This window comes from Triturus cristatus, chromosome 4_1, assembly GCF_964204655.1.
Source record: "Triturus cristatus chromosome 4_1, aTriCri1.1, whole genome shotgun sequence".
NCBI lineage: Eukaryota > Metazoa > Chordata > Amphibia > Caudata > Salamandridae > Triturus > Triturus cristatus.
Window position 1 is genome coordinate 748137536 of NC_140585.1, and position 13499 is coordinate 748151034.

Sequence of the window (13499 nt, forward strand, 5' to 3'; positions counted from 1 at the left end):
TGAACATATGACACCAGAAAACAAACCCCGCCCTGGGACTGAACCTCAGAACATCCACTACCTGTGAAAGTAATTACTTTTACCTAGGTAAGTGTTAAATCACTATTCTTAATTCCACATACATTTACCTTGTGTATATATGTCAAGGTACATATGTAAATCTATATTAATCTCCACGATATTCTGGAAACAGTTATTTTAGCTAAGACATTTTTTTACCACAATGTTTAAAACTCAATCAATATATTTTAGTCAAGTCAGCGGGCCAAAAATACATGACATATACACACACACCATCACCAAATACTGGAATATATACATGTTTACAAAACTGTCTGCCGCTACAAAATAAAATCTGTGTGAAATAGAAGTTCATAAAGAATCTCAACAATTTACCATCTCTGCTCGAACTACTCCAGAAAACATAGGTTTTACACAAATCTTTGCTGCAACATCAAACTTTTTGACGTGTTGGCCTTGTCCTTTCTGACTTTTAAATTATGCCACACCTGCATTTACTAGAATGGAGTATCGATTGTTTCTCTGATTTCTGCATGCTTCTGTTTTTTTCTAAGATTTATTTATTGATTTTTCATAAACATTCCATATATCATATCATTGACCAGAGCATGGCATGGCAGAAAAGTCCCTTCCAGGGCAGTTGCAACCCAATACTCACTCCCCCAAATTAGTGAGTGGTAAATAAGTATCACACACTGGATAATACTTTAGTGTGGTTCCAATGGGAAAATCCTCAGGCTTCACAGACATACAATATTCTGTAACCTTAGGAAGTAAAATACAGCAGGTACTACTTACATAAATCGTGTCTATGGCTTTCCACGCGCCTTCGTTCTTTATATCCTTAAACTGAAACAATTATAAATCTGAGAATCATAAAGAAATCTTAGCAGTGAAGGCTGCAGCCATTATGAATCCACACCATGTGAAGGTTACACCAATCTGGTCCTAACCAAACAGAACTCTGGTCATCGAGCATCAATCAACTCCCGCCTAGAGTACCGAAAAGCGCAGTTTGTTGCCATTCCGGCTAAACCTCAACCATCAAGTCACTCTTATCCCCAGCACTGACTGCTAATCAAATTTAAGATCTGCTTCAACCTAACCTGGCTTACGTTCAATGGCTCACACTGCGGGGAACAATCATACTTTTTGTCGGAGATTAGTCCACACACCTACTTAACTAAGAAGCTCTATTGTGATGCCCTACATCTGAACGGTAACATGCTTGGTGGAAGGTAAAACTTTGTCAAAGGTGTGTGTTGCTCTAATCCAAGAAGTCTTTAAAATTCTCCTGATTCTCCCACTAAAAAGGGTCGCCTCGAAAGCAGCGAAACTTAGACATTGAAAGAGTATTAAGGAATTGGACATCTTTGGAAATGTGTACAACTGGTGTTGGGCGGGGCTTCATTTTTATGAGCAATGTCTCAAAATGTAGAAATATCTTTGGGCCCATAATTACGAAATAATAATCCAAATGAGTCATCCCTATTGGAAGAATCTGTTTAATAAAAGAGCACCCACAAGTGCTGAATACCACCAATAGCATATGCCTCCTGTTTCAGCAATGTCTTTTTCAAAACTGTTCTCACATCACACTGGCAGGTGGCAGGATAACAGAGGCCACTTATGAACAATTGATTGATTCTCTAACCACAGAATGTGAATGGGAAGCATCCACAGAGGAGCAGTGTGGTGGCTCTGCACCACAGCCTCATTGTGAAATATGGGCAGTGATGGGGTGGGTCTGGAAGAGTGTACAAAGCCAGCTGAGTGCCTCCCATAAATGCTTGTACCCCTTTTCCAATGAAGCACCCGTCCTGTGTGATGCCTCCAGCAGAGGACTGGTACAAAAATATCTGTCATAAATATAATTAACAAACCTATGGTCACATTGCAAATAGAAAATCAACACTCAATGGGACAGTATTTTTATATACAATATTTAGAACACAATATGTATGTCAAACAACATTTCAGTATACAATGTTCTGAAGTATAACACGAGGACAATGTAGTGACCTACAAAAAGAAATTACATTTCTTTTTGATAGAGTTTGGCTTGGAGGGATGCCGTCTTCACCCACCTCCTCATTAAATGTAATGACATTCTCAAAATATTCCTTACTTCCAAAAGTCACACACCAAATGCATAGTCCCAATGCAAATGTTTTTATGAACTCATTAATTCAGTTTTTTGCACATGTATTCTTTTATTCAAATTAATGTTTTCACTCTTAACAATGAATCTGTGAGCAACTGTTGGGCTGGAAACTCGTAAATCAGTACCATGTAAAAATACATTTAAACAATATACAAATGACCAAGTCCGTTTGCATAAAGTTGCACAAACATTCATAAACCTATTGTGTTTAGTGCAGGATGTAGCCCGTGAATAGTAATATGACAAACCCATGTGATGACCTCACTGCTTTTATTTCATATTTCGAAATAAACATAGAAATGGATGGATTTCTGTCAGTATGCATTTGTAAAAATCACTTAAAACGGAAAACTGTGAACCTCACATACACAATGTTCCTTTCTTAAACAGAACTTCAAAGCAGACCCACCTACAACTCACAAGGACGCTAAATGACACCAAAGCCATATATTTGGTTAAGCACTGCCAGTTTAACAGCCTTCCTCCACACCACGACAATACACCTCTTAGTAACGTTAGCATGAACATGACACACTTGCACAACATTACATCACATGATAGATAGCTCTTTTCCTCGGAAGAGAGGCTGCCTAGAAAACATAGGCCAGGCAATGAGAAATGCCCTTCAGCACATCCATTCATGCACATAGCACACTACTGCTAAAGTCCATAACAGGATCAAACTCATTTGGCTTCCACATTAACTAACATGATTAATTAGTAAACAAACCTCTACTATCAGTACACAACCAAACAATAATAAACAACTGATGAAAAAATATCCCCGAGCTATAAGAGTGCACCTAGATTAAGAAGGTACATTCTAATGGCAAACAAACTAATCAAATGTTGGTAACATCGCATAAATGTTTTTGTTCCATGCTCGGAGAAAGCATCCTGACACTGAAAATGCCACTGAGGATTATTGTGTACATGTAGGTGGAGAACCCAGTGCCTAGACTAATGAACTGAGGTCTTATCCATTAATCTCATTACACTATACAAAATGGATGCAGTAAGAAATGTGCCAACATTTCTTTCTCCACTAAAACATAAATGCACGTACCATTATCCTGTTTTGTATTACAACCAATAGGCCTAACATCCAACCTGGACTATTTGCACTCAAAACTATATCTGATCAAGGTACTGCGCAGGCCTCCCAAACCATGTACATTTCTTTTTATGTACTTTTTAAATATAATTTTTTTCTGTTTAATATTACAATTGTGCTTTTTAGGAAATATTTTTTTCTTATTGGTGGGTTTACAAAATTTCACATTGTTGCAAATTATGTCAGCCTATTTGATCTTTCGGTGTTCTTGGTGGTATGTCTGCCCAATATTTCATGAGGTATTTTGGAATTCTCATGAAAGGGGACCATTTTCTTCTAATAACAATATAACTGGATCTCAAACATGCACACAAGTAAGAAAATATGCTTTGCTTGTACAGAATAAGTGTAACTCACCCAATGGATCTGCTTTCCCATCCTTGTCTGGCACGGTGAACACTCCCACCACTTTGTGCCCTTCTTTTCGAAGGTTACTGTACACTTCTTGTCCAAAAAGGCTCTGTCCAATGAGAGCTAGTCTTAGCTTATTCTGATAGTAAATCTGTAAATAAAAATAAAACGATTACTCCATCTAGAAAAAGCCAGTCCCAGACTACATTCGTGATGGTGTCATACAAAATACTTGTTTTATAATTCTCTCTTTTACAAAAAAAAGTTGGGTTTTACCGGAGCAATTTCAGCAACACTTTTCTGTCTGACATAGTAGACAAGACTTCGAGAAAATGCATTTTTGACTAACACCGTTCACTTCTACCCTTCTATTTTCAACAGAAAGGAGAGAGTTAGGGAGAGGAGTTGGCCTAAAGGGCTAGGGCGCTCGACCTCGGACCTGAGAAACTGGGATCGAGTCTCGGTAATGACTCTGAACATACTGTTATTCTGGGCAAATCACTTAATCTCCCCGTGCCTAACAAAAAATGAATGTGTGACCTCATGCAACGTAACTGGTGCTATGTAAAGCGCTCTGATACCCAATTCGGATCCGGGTCAAGTTCGGCTGTACAAAACTCTGCACACAAAAAAACTGCTGACAGTGGGCCAGATATACTAAGCGTTTTTACAGTTGCAAACGGTCTGATTTGGCATCTGAGACTGGAAGAATTATTTTTCAGAACTACTACTCCCATTTTAGTAGTCAGAAAAGTTTTTCAGTCTCCTAAAATGGGACTGTGAATGAAGCCCGATTTGGCATCTGGAGGGGAATGCTATATGCGTCCCTTTCAAGTATCGAGTCAGTGTTTTGAGAGAGAAACCCAGTTGCAAAATATTGAAAAGTTACCAAGAACGCAAACGGCGAGGTAACACATTCACATAAGGGAAAGGGACACCATTTTGGAGTTAAAAAAAGGTTTGTTGAAAAATTGGCAGTTGTCTAGTGGACCATTGACAACTCGGACAAAACTGAAAGAAAAAAAAACACGTATTTTTTAATGTAGCCCATCTCCTCTAAGGAAAGCGGGCTGCATTAAAAAAAAAAAGTTCTCTTTATTAAAAAGCAATTACAGATATGATTGTCTGCTGCCCCAGCATGCCACTATCCCTGTGATGGCCCCCGCATCGTAGTAATTTGCAATTTGTGACCTACCTCATTAATATTCACAAAGTAAGTCAAATTATGACCCACTACAATTCAGATTAGTAAAAACCAACCCATCAGTTCAGTTTTTTAAAATTCTTTACTGGTTGTCAAATTACCGCCAAATTACTAGGATGCAATTTGTGACCAGTAGTTTGCAATCAAATATAAGTGCATTGTTTATTCTCTATGAAATTCCTAGTGACATATAAAGCGGAGGTTAAGATGTTCTACAAGTCATTTTTAGCATTTTATTTTTACCCCGAACAAGCAATATGGTAGGTATTCAGACTTTGCTACTGAGATTTATGGGATGATCTCACTAGTCAGATTGTGGGTCCATACACAAGGCATCTACAGTACCTTGAAAATATAGATCTTCAAAAAGGTACATAGACGTGAAGTTAGGTATAGTTAAAGTTTGCTTACCCATGAAAACTTACCTTCACAATACTTTGTCCACACAATATTTTTCCTTCGATATTTTGTGCAAACACCTATAGCCTACTAGTTACTTTAAATCGAGTCAATATCCTATTATTTCACGAGCCCCAGGCAAGATCGTGTGCATGTCAGTGTCCGCTGTGGAGGCTGACTGCAGACACACGATGCTTCTATGGTCCAGTGAGATTTATATTCAGATCTGCAGGTGCTTAGGGAACTAACTAATGCTTTCCATCGGAGGTGCCCGAAAGCTGCTGGTGGCCATTTTCTTACCCACTAGAGATCTATTTGCCAAAACCGAGCACAGCACACCAAGGGACACACAAAAAAGTCATTTATCCACAAGTGAACCAAATTAAAGCAGAATTATAAGGATGAAAAATAAATACTTAGAAATGTGCATAATAATGAAGTTAATATGTCGTCACTGTTTCGATTTGGCTAACACTGAAGAAAATAGTTTCTCTGTGAAACTGTGTCGAACTGTGTGCTGAGAAGGGTTCATCTTTTGGTCCATTCCTTCAACGCAGGACCGTAGAAGGGCTGCTCTCACATAAAGAACAGACAGAGCTTTGGAACACAGCATCAGAGCAATCTGGAAAGAACCATAAATCACACCAAGACAGACAATACAGTGTTAACGACAAGGGCAACCTGAAGGTGCCCGTTAATCACAGCGAGAAGAGCCCCAGGCTGCAGTGTTTTGCTGATGGGAGCAGCAGCTGTGGAGGAAAAGAGAAATCAGAGTACAGACTGGTTCTCAGGGATGCATGCGGCCATGCTCTAGGCTTTCAGATTTTTTTTGAAAATTGTGATGTCAACATTGCCGAAGCTGACGTTGACCAGTAGGTATACCGTATGTCACCCAGCAATGTGTTTTTTTAGAGAATAAGTCAAGAATCTGGAAAAACTAGCGTGTTTGTCAATATTGGTGTCTAAATGCCAGATATCTAGGTTTTATAAATCACACCTGCTGCCAAACACAGAAGATTGGAATGCAGAAACGAGAAGGTGGGGGAAAGCTGAAATGCAGTGAGGAAATGGTCTAGAAAGATGGGTGTGACAGACCTGGCACGAGCATGGGATGCCCTATTGATAGATCTTCCTAGAGGGGATCTCCTACCACAATGGAATGTGCCCGATGACCGGACTTGGCACTCTGCCTCCAAACTATACACTGACACACGGACAATATAAGGGCTGATCTGTGAATCTGTCCTGTGATGAGGTTGTAATAGACTCTAGGTTTCAGATTACTAAAAGAAGATATCATGGGTCTGTAGGCTTAAACGTTATGTCAGGAACAATAATAATTAATCAAAAATAACTAATATTTCGAACTGCTAAAAGAGAAATATCTGGAATTCTAGATAGGATAATTGACTATCATGTTACCAATCAATCAAGGACTAGGACATTTTTGTTTTCTGTTGCGAAGAACGATATATTTTTATTAAAATGTCTATGTGTCGAACTGTATTCTTCCTTAATCTCACTGATGAACATGTATATCTGTAATATGTATAAACCATTTATTTGGAATGCCAATAATGATATTTAAAAAAACCAGAAAGACCGATAGGGAGGTTCTGGGAAAATAAGTGAAGCATTAGGGTGTCAGGTGGCCCCACTACATAATTCTTTTATATACTGCCTATATCAGCACTCTCCCTATGTAACTGGTTTCAACCCAATATAGAGATAGTTTTCTATCCATAAGTAACAGCAAGAAAGCAGAGATGTCTGGGAAAATGCATTATGCTTCACCTCTTCTGCTAAAAACTGCATTAGGGCAGCCATGAATATTGATATGTACATGGCACACTGACACGCTTATGCGTGCTGATGCTGCTCTCCAGTGGTTGGCTTAAATGAGAAAAGGCCTTACAGTCAAGGGGAGTGCCCTTTCTTCCCAACAACTCACATCTCTTGACTCATCGACAAGCCAGGTGATGCTTGGTGGAAAGGCTCCCTCCCCCTCTCCACATTCGCACTTGCCAGGAGAAGGTTTCTATGGCATTGCATCTTCAGACGTGTCTTGCTGACTCCCAAAGGGAGTACTAACCGGGTTTTGGCTGAAGGGTTTCTTGTACCCTACTTCTATGACAGCATCCATGGTAGGATGGAGCCCCTTAGGGACTGTAACCTGCAGAAGCAGCCAAGTGCCAGTGCTTTCTCCTCGCTCATCTCTATCCAGGGACAGAGGAGTAAACCATGGGGACATTGTCTCTCCAGACTGCTTACAATGCTGTGGACAGAAGCAAGAGTCCTAACCACAGGGTCATTCATTTTTTAACTAAGCCCCTCTTCAAGCTGTGGGGATCCTGCAGAAAGGCACGTGAGCGGCTTCTGGTGACACTTGTCTGCATCACTACTGATTTGTTTATGAAGGAAAAGTTGGCCAATCCACCACAGGGTCGTCGCCTTTAAAGGATCCACCAAGTAGATGTAATTCATCTGTACTCTGAACTTTCTTGCACCACAACAGAGAGGTGTTGATAAGGCATGGACTAGGAACAGCAATCTGCATGCCATTGTTCTGCATGAGAGCCAACAAGAAGCCTAGGATCTGGGGAATCCCTATCGTCGTCACTTTTGATGGAAGAGAAGGAAGTTCAACTGCCTGGTGTGAAGAGGAGCATATGCCTTACCTAGAGGACAAACAGCAAGATCCATACGACTCAAGCCTCAGTGGGTGACATTTTGAGAAAGAGAGCCATCCAGAAGGAGCCTATTAAAAAATGTGTACATATAATGGAGTAAATCTACATAGGTAAATTTACTCTTACACTTTGTAGTAAATTCACAACTTTAAGCTTGCCATCATTTACAAGAGTAAAATGTCAACAAGGTATAGACTTAAGGTTTCTCCACCCCCTGAATTCAGGGGGTGGTGTCAAATTTATGGCACTAAAGTTACTACTCTTTATGGTTAGGTGCAGAAAAAAGTAGAAACGTTTATTAAACCCAAAAAAATAAAATAAATAAAAAGTACAAATACTTCTATGATAAATATTAATGTAAATTGTCTCTAATAATTTTAAATGCTGAATACATTAAAAATGTTCAATTTCATTTTGAATTAAATGATTAATTTAAATATATTAAATTACAAATATTTTATTGCATTTAAAATACACAGAAGATTATTATGTAATAAAAATACTATACATTATGTATAGAATTAGGATTTCTTTTAAATGTTAATTTTAAAATTAACTAAGATTATTAAAATATTTTAGAATAAAATAATAATTACTTTTATTAATAGATTTTTAACATTTAATGTAATGTATATCTATGTATTAAAGTAGAAACAAATGAATTTATTTAAACATTATTTCCTTTGGGGTTCTATTTTCTGTCCCTGCCTCCACTATTTTCTATAGGAGGGTGTTGCAGTATCAGTGGTTGGACATGTGTTGCTGAAAGTACTCCAGGTCTGAGATGGAGTCCATTTACAACTGTTTTGGGTGCTTTTTGGCCACAGTAACTTTAGAGGTGGAATTTGGAAATTAGAATGAGCTGAACTCCTCTTTACTCTTCTCATTTAGTTGTACGTATTCCCCATTTTCCAGTCACTCTGCCATCACTCCCACATTTACTACCAAAACATAGGCATAAATGTGCAGAGATCTCCGCACATAAAAGATAGTAGAGGCCAAGTTAGTACTACTAAAAGAACTACAAAATGCAGTTTCTAAATAAGCCTTAATGTGCCTCGTATCTCAACCCAATTACCTTACAATATGGGTGACGATAACTATAGCCAGACAATTTCAGACATTTATTTGTAGTTTTTATATCTCAACAATAATGTCCCTTAATATATCTTATATATTATATGACTTCACCCACTTATTTGGTTTGTGAATTACTTACTCATGGTTTGTAAGCCCTGTTTGGTTAGGTCTGTGGTTCCGAAATGGTTTTGATGAACATATTATCAGTCCGATTCCACAAACTGAAATCCAGGGTTATGAATTTTCTTCCATTTTACATGTTTTTCTTCATGAATGAGGGCATTTGCCACCCTTCTGTGGTTTTCACACTAAGCCCCTTGGATCTGTCTTGCCCCTACATGGGCTATCTTAACGGTTTTTGAACTGTGTTGTTCATGAAAAATAGGACTGGCCTGTGTAACGCATTATGGCGAATGAAGAGCTAATTCTCCTAATTCCTCCTCATCCAATCATATTAACGTTTTATTTGTGAACCCCTAATGTCATTTGGGAACAAGAGGTCTTCTCTGTCAGTTTACACAATCTTCTCCGAAGCAAAATTCTTGAACTGGTATATATGTTCAAAAAAGTAACACTTTGATACATGGATTGAACACTTCTTTTGAGTACCTTTACAAGTACTTCAAATATTTACACATTACAAAAAGATCTATTTTGGCATGAGCTCTGTCTTCATGTCAAGTTTGGCTGGAATATAAATAATGATTTTGGTTATGGTGGGTGGCAGAAACAAATGGGAAATTAAAAATCTGATTGATTAGAATGTTACCATTTGGTGCACATTAATAAAATGGTTCAGTGATTATTAGCAACCCAAAATTATTTTCCTATGACTTAACCATAGCGTATTTCTATAAGATGTCTTTACTTATTAAAGACTTGCAATTTTTTGGATTAGTTAGTCTTCATATGTCTGCCTCTTCCCTTGCTGCTTGCATAGCTTCATTTTGAGCTACTTGATATGGTATATAAATTGGTAAAACAATATTAATCTCCCAGTTTTCGATTTTTTGACAGAATCACTTAGAATGTCCTGCCCACATTTTTGGGAATGACGTAAATTTGTGTGTTTTTTCCATTAGTTCATGCCCCATTGGACCTCCCTAGATCCTCAGTGGGTTTTAATGCTTTTAATAGGATCTAGATATTTAGACCTCCTCAGCCCTCCTTCTCGTCTTAGTCGGTTTACTCCTATGGGACAAGGAATATGGAGTAATAAACTGGAAGTAACCAGTGATGCTCCAATCATAGCCTGTCTAGTCAATGAAAAGTGCATGCATGCAATGACGAGACCTGCATTCTGTACTCCTCTAAGACATCAGTGGTCCACCCTGGGTCACAAAGCGAAGTCTTTCATGATTCAGAAGCAATGGCCATAGAACTAGACAATTGACACTACTTCCATGAGGGGATTCACTCTGTGGCTGCGGGAGCCGACTCTGCACAAACACTGCTTCGATTCCTGTTGGAAGTAGATCACTGGGGGCTCTGCCATTTCCTTTTCAGGTACTTCATATAACACAGAGCTTGCAAGCTGTTCCTTTGCCTAGATATGTTCCATTAAAAATGTCAACTTAATGAACTTTCAAATGCAGAAGATCATTGTGTTGTTCATTCAAAATGTACTTTGTTCAAACTGAAAGAGCTTTGCACCAGTTTTGTGAAACGATCTCCTTTAAAACATACCCTTGAACTGGGTTTTACTCAAGAATACCGCCGTTTTGGAATTTATTTCAGAAAAATGGTTGCACGCGGAACTTAGTCGCACATGGGCATGCTTTTCTTAGTCCGGTCTTCTGTTTCGAGCAGGATTCTTGGAAGAGACTGACTCAGGATCGCGCAGCACCTGTCAAGGCAGTCACTCGTTTCTTTCTTGGACAGCGGGCTGCGGGTTCATCGGACATGTGCAGGGAGTCAAGTGACAGGACACTGGGAAAGCACTGCCCACCGCTCCGGATAACTCGAGGAGAGGCCCCGCTCTTACATTTGCCAAGCATTACTTACGATTCTATCGCGGTTGGATCTGCCCAGGAGGGAAAAAAATAAAGAAAATACATTTTGCACCATTTTATCAACTTGCTCATAAAGTATCAGGAGAAATAAACCTTATTTTAAACTCGGTCTATATTGCGCATACATTTTTGCACTGAAATGAGGTAGCACTATTTTTACTCGTAACGTGATAGGATAGGGAGAACATTCGTTCTGTGCCACTGTGCACAACGTGAAACATAAACACTGATTTTAATGCACAATCACTTAAGTTTACTCTGTCTCTTAGAAGGAAGGCAGCAGACAGTTCAAAAACAAGCAGCGCCACTTCTGATGTGATGCAAGATATTCTCAAAATGTAGTGCAATCAGCTGAGATCATAGGTCAAACGTTCCAATCCTTCAGTGCCAGCTCAACCTTTCATTCTACCAAGGCTGGAAACTGGGTACTGTTAAGCATGACCATAGTCACATGTGCAATTCATGGTAGTATTATTGGGCAAGGTGGGGCAGTGGGGGGGGGGTTTGAGCAATAGGGCCGGTTTTAGGACGGTCGTCGTGTTTGAAGTGCATTATTATTTTTTTGAAAGCACCTGCTGCTGCATTCCTGGCTTCCAGCAATTTTAGTCAACAATAAAAATGTCAAGTCCGGTGAGTAATGTTCTTCCTGGAGGGAGACTGGATGTTTGTCTAGTGAAAGTTTTGACTAATTGTAAGGTAGCGCAGAGGGTTAATATGCCTGCTGCAAAGAACGTGTACCATTCTCATCACTGTGTGCACATAATGTAACTAGGTCAGTGGGTTGCTGCTTTTGTCTGACAGGTCCTTGGTTACTTGTGGTTTGTATGTTATAATCTCAACATAGAACAGGGAGTATTAATTGTCATGAAAGAGCTGCATGCAAACTTCAAGGCATAGATTAGAGCGTTAGGATTGTTCCCTAGTTTTTCGTTGTCCTAATGTTGGAGAAAGGATTAATTTGGATAGAAATCAAACCTTTTTTTTTTTTTTTAAAGAGAACCACCCCCAACCATGGTGTCACGTGTCATGGTATCGAGTTTATGCTTCTAAAGACCAAGCACTCTTAAACTATACCGTCTAACAGTGTGGATTGCTTGTGACTCCTACACATTGTAGTCCTCTGTCTTATGTAACTTTTCCTATGCACTGATTTACACACCTATGATTGATTGTCTCTTTGTAGTGTGTATGATGTAAAGTGCTCTGACACCCTACACTGGTATGAGCGGCGGCAGCGCTATAAAACTAATTAAATGCATCTGATGGAGAGCGGTTATGGAGACTTAAGGGGCACTGTTAAAGGATGGTAGTGACGGAATCGTGGTGGAGGTGGTCATTGGGGGGCGCCAACAGCCCTTCTCGCACTGGGCGCCACCAGCGCTAAAGCCCGCCCTGACTGTAAACATGTATACTGCAGAGACAGCGAAAATTATCCAAAATAGTTTGCTCTATTTTTGTCCCACGCGGCACAGCAGACTCTTAAAGTGCATTTAGTATTTAACCACCAACTGTTTTCATCCTTTTTCTTTAAACATGAAGGCCCTCCTTATTTATGGGGTGCTAACCACTCCACATTACACAATGGGCAGCATGAGAGGAACGGAGATCTCAATTTTGGTGGCTGCATAGCAACACAGCTGTGCAACACTTGTACACAATTTTGCATGCATATATATGTGTATCTTGTGCAGGCACCAAATTCACAGAAGGGAGTGGGTTTGCCATATTTGTTCTGCCTATTGAACGTCTCCAGTAGCCGTAAAAACAAGGGTGGAGGCCTCTGTGGTGCAGTTTTGTGCCTAGGTATGGACTGAACTGCGACAAAAGGCACCTCTTTTATTAGTGGATACAAACCTTAAAATTGATTTTGTGCATTTAAGGGCACACATGTAAGGAAGAGAGTTCACTACATGCCTGTAATGCATCACAGATGAGGGCCTTTGATGTTAAGCGGGGCTACATTACCAGTGCACAATGGCTGCCCGGGTAGTCATATAGGTAGGAAACCAATTTGAGGCACTCCTTAGATGAGTAAAGCAGCGACCCATAATCTCGATCCACCTGCGGGAAGGAAGGGCTGGAGGGGCTATAAGGGAACAACATGTTCTGTGGCCTGAAAACGAGCGTGTCACCTCTCTCAAACTTATCAGAAAGCTGTGCTCCACTGCTGGGGCAGGCACTGCAGCCTTAAAATAAACCCCAGAGTGCAGATGCATAGTGCCAATATCTGCAACACACTCCCCAAACATATAGCAATCTCCTGATGAAATAAACAGACAAGACACCTTTTTTCGTGGAGAAAATTGCTGCAGGTTTATTTGCATACCAAATTATGCCAACATCGTGGTTAGCTTATGGGCGATCCATGGGCAGGCAGCCCCTCCGCCACCTGCCCACCTGATGAGCCAAATTGCACCGTAGCCCTAGCCAATCAGTGCTTACCAATTTTGGGTGAGGGGATACC

General features: G+C 39.8%; 1 protein-coding gene across 1 annotated transcript in view; it reads right to left on the minus strand.

The window, feature by feature from the left end:
* The window catches only part of LOC146855471 (mitochondrial 10-formyltetrahydrofolate dehydrogenase), a 293724-nt gene that overhangs the window by 238704 nt on the left and 41521 nt on the right, over positions 1-13499 (minus strand). Inside the window, exon 2 of the mRNA XM_085653264.1 lies at positions 3657-3801. Within this exon, the coding sequence (XP_085509390.1) occupies positions 3657-3801 (145 nt within the window). The remainder of the gene's footprint in view (positions 1-3656; positions 3802-13499) is intronic.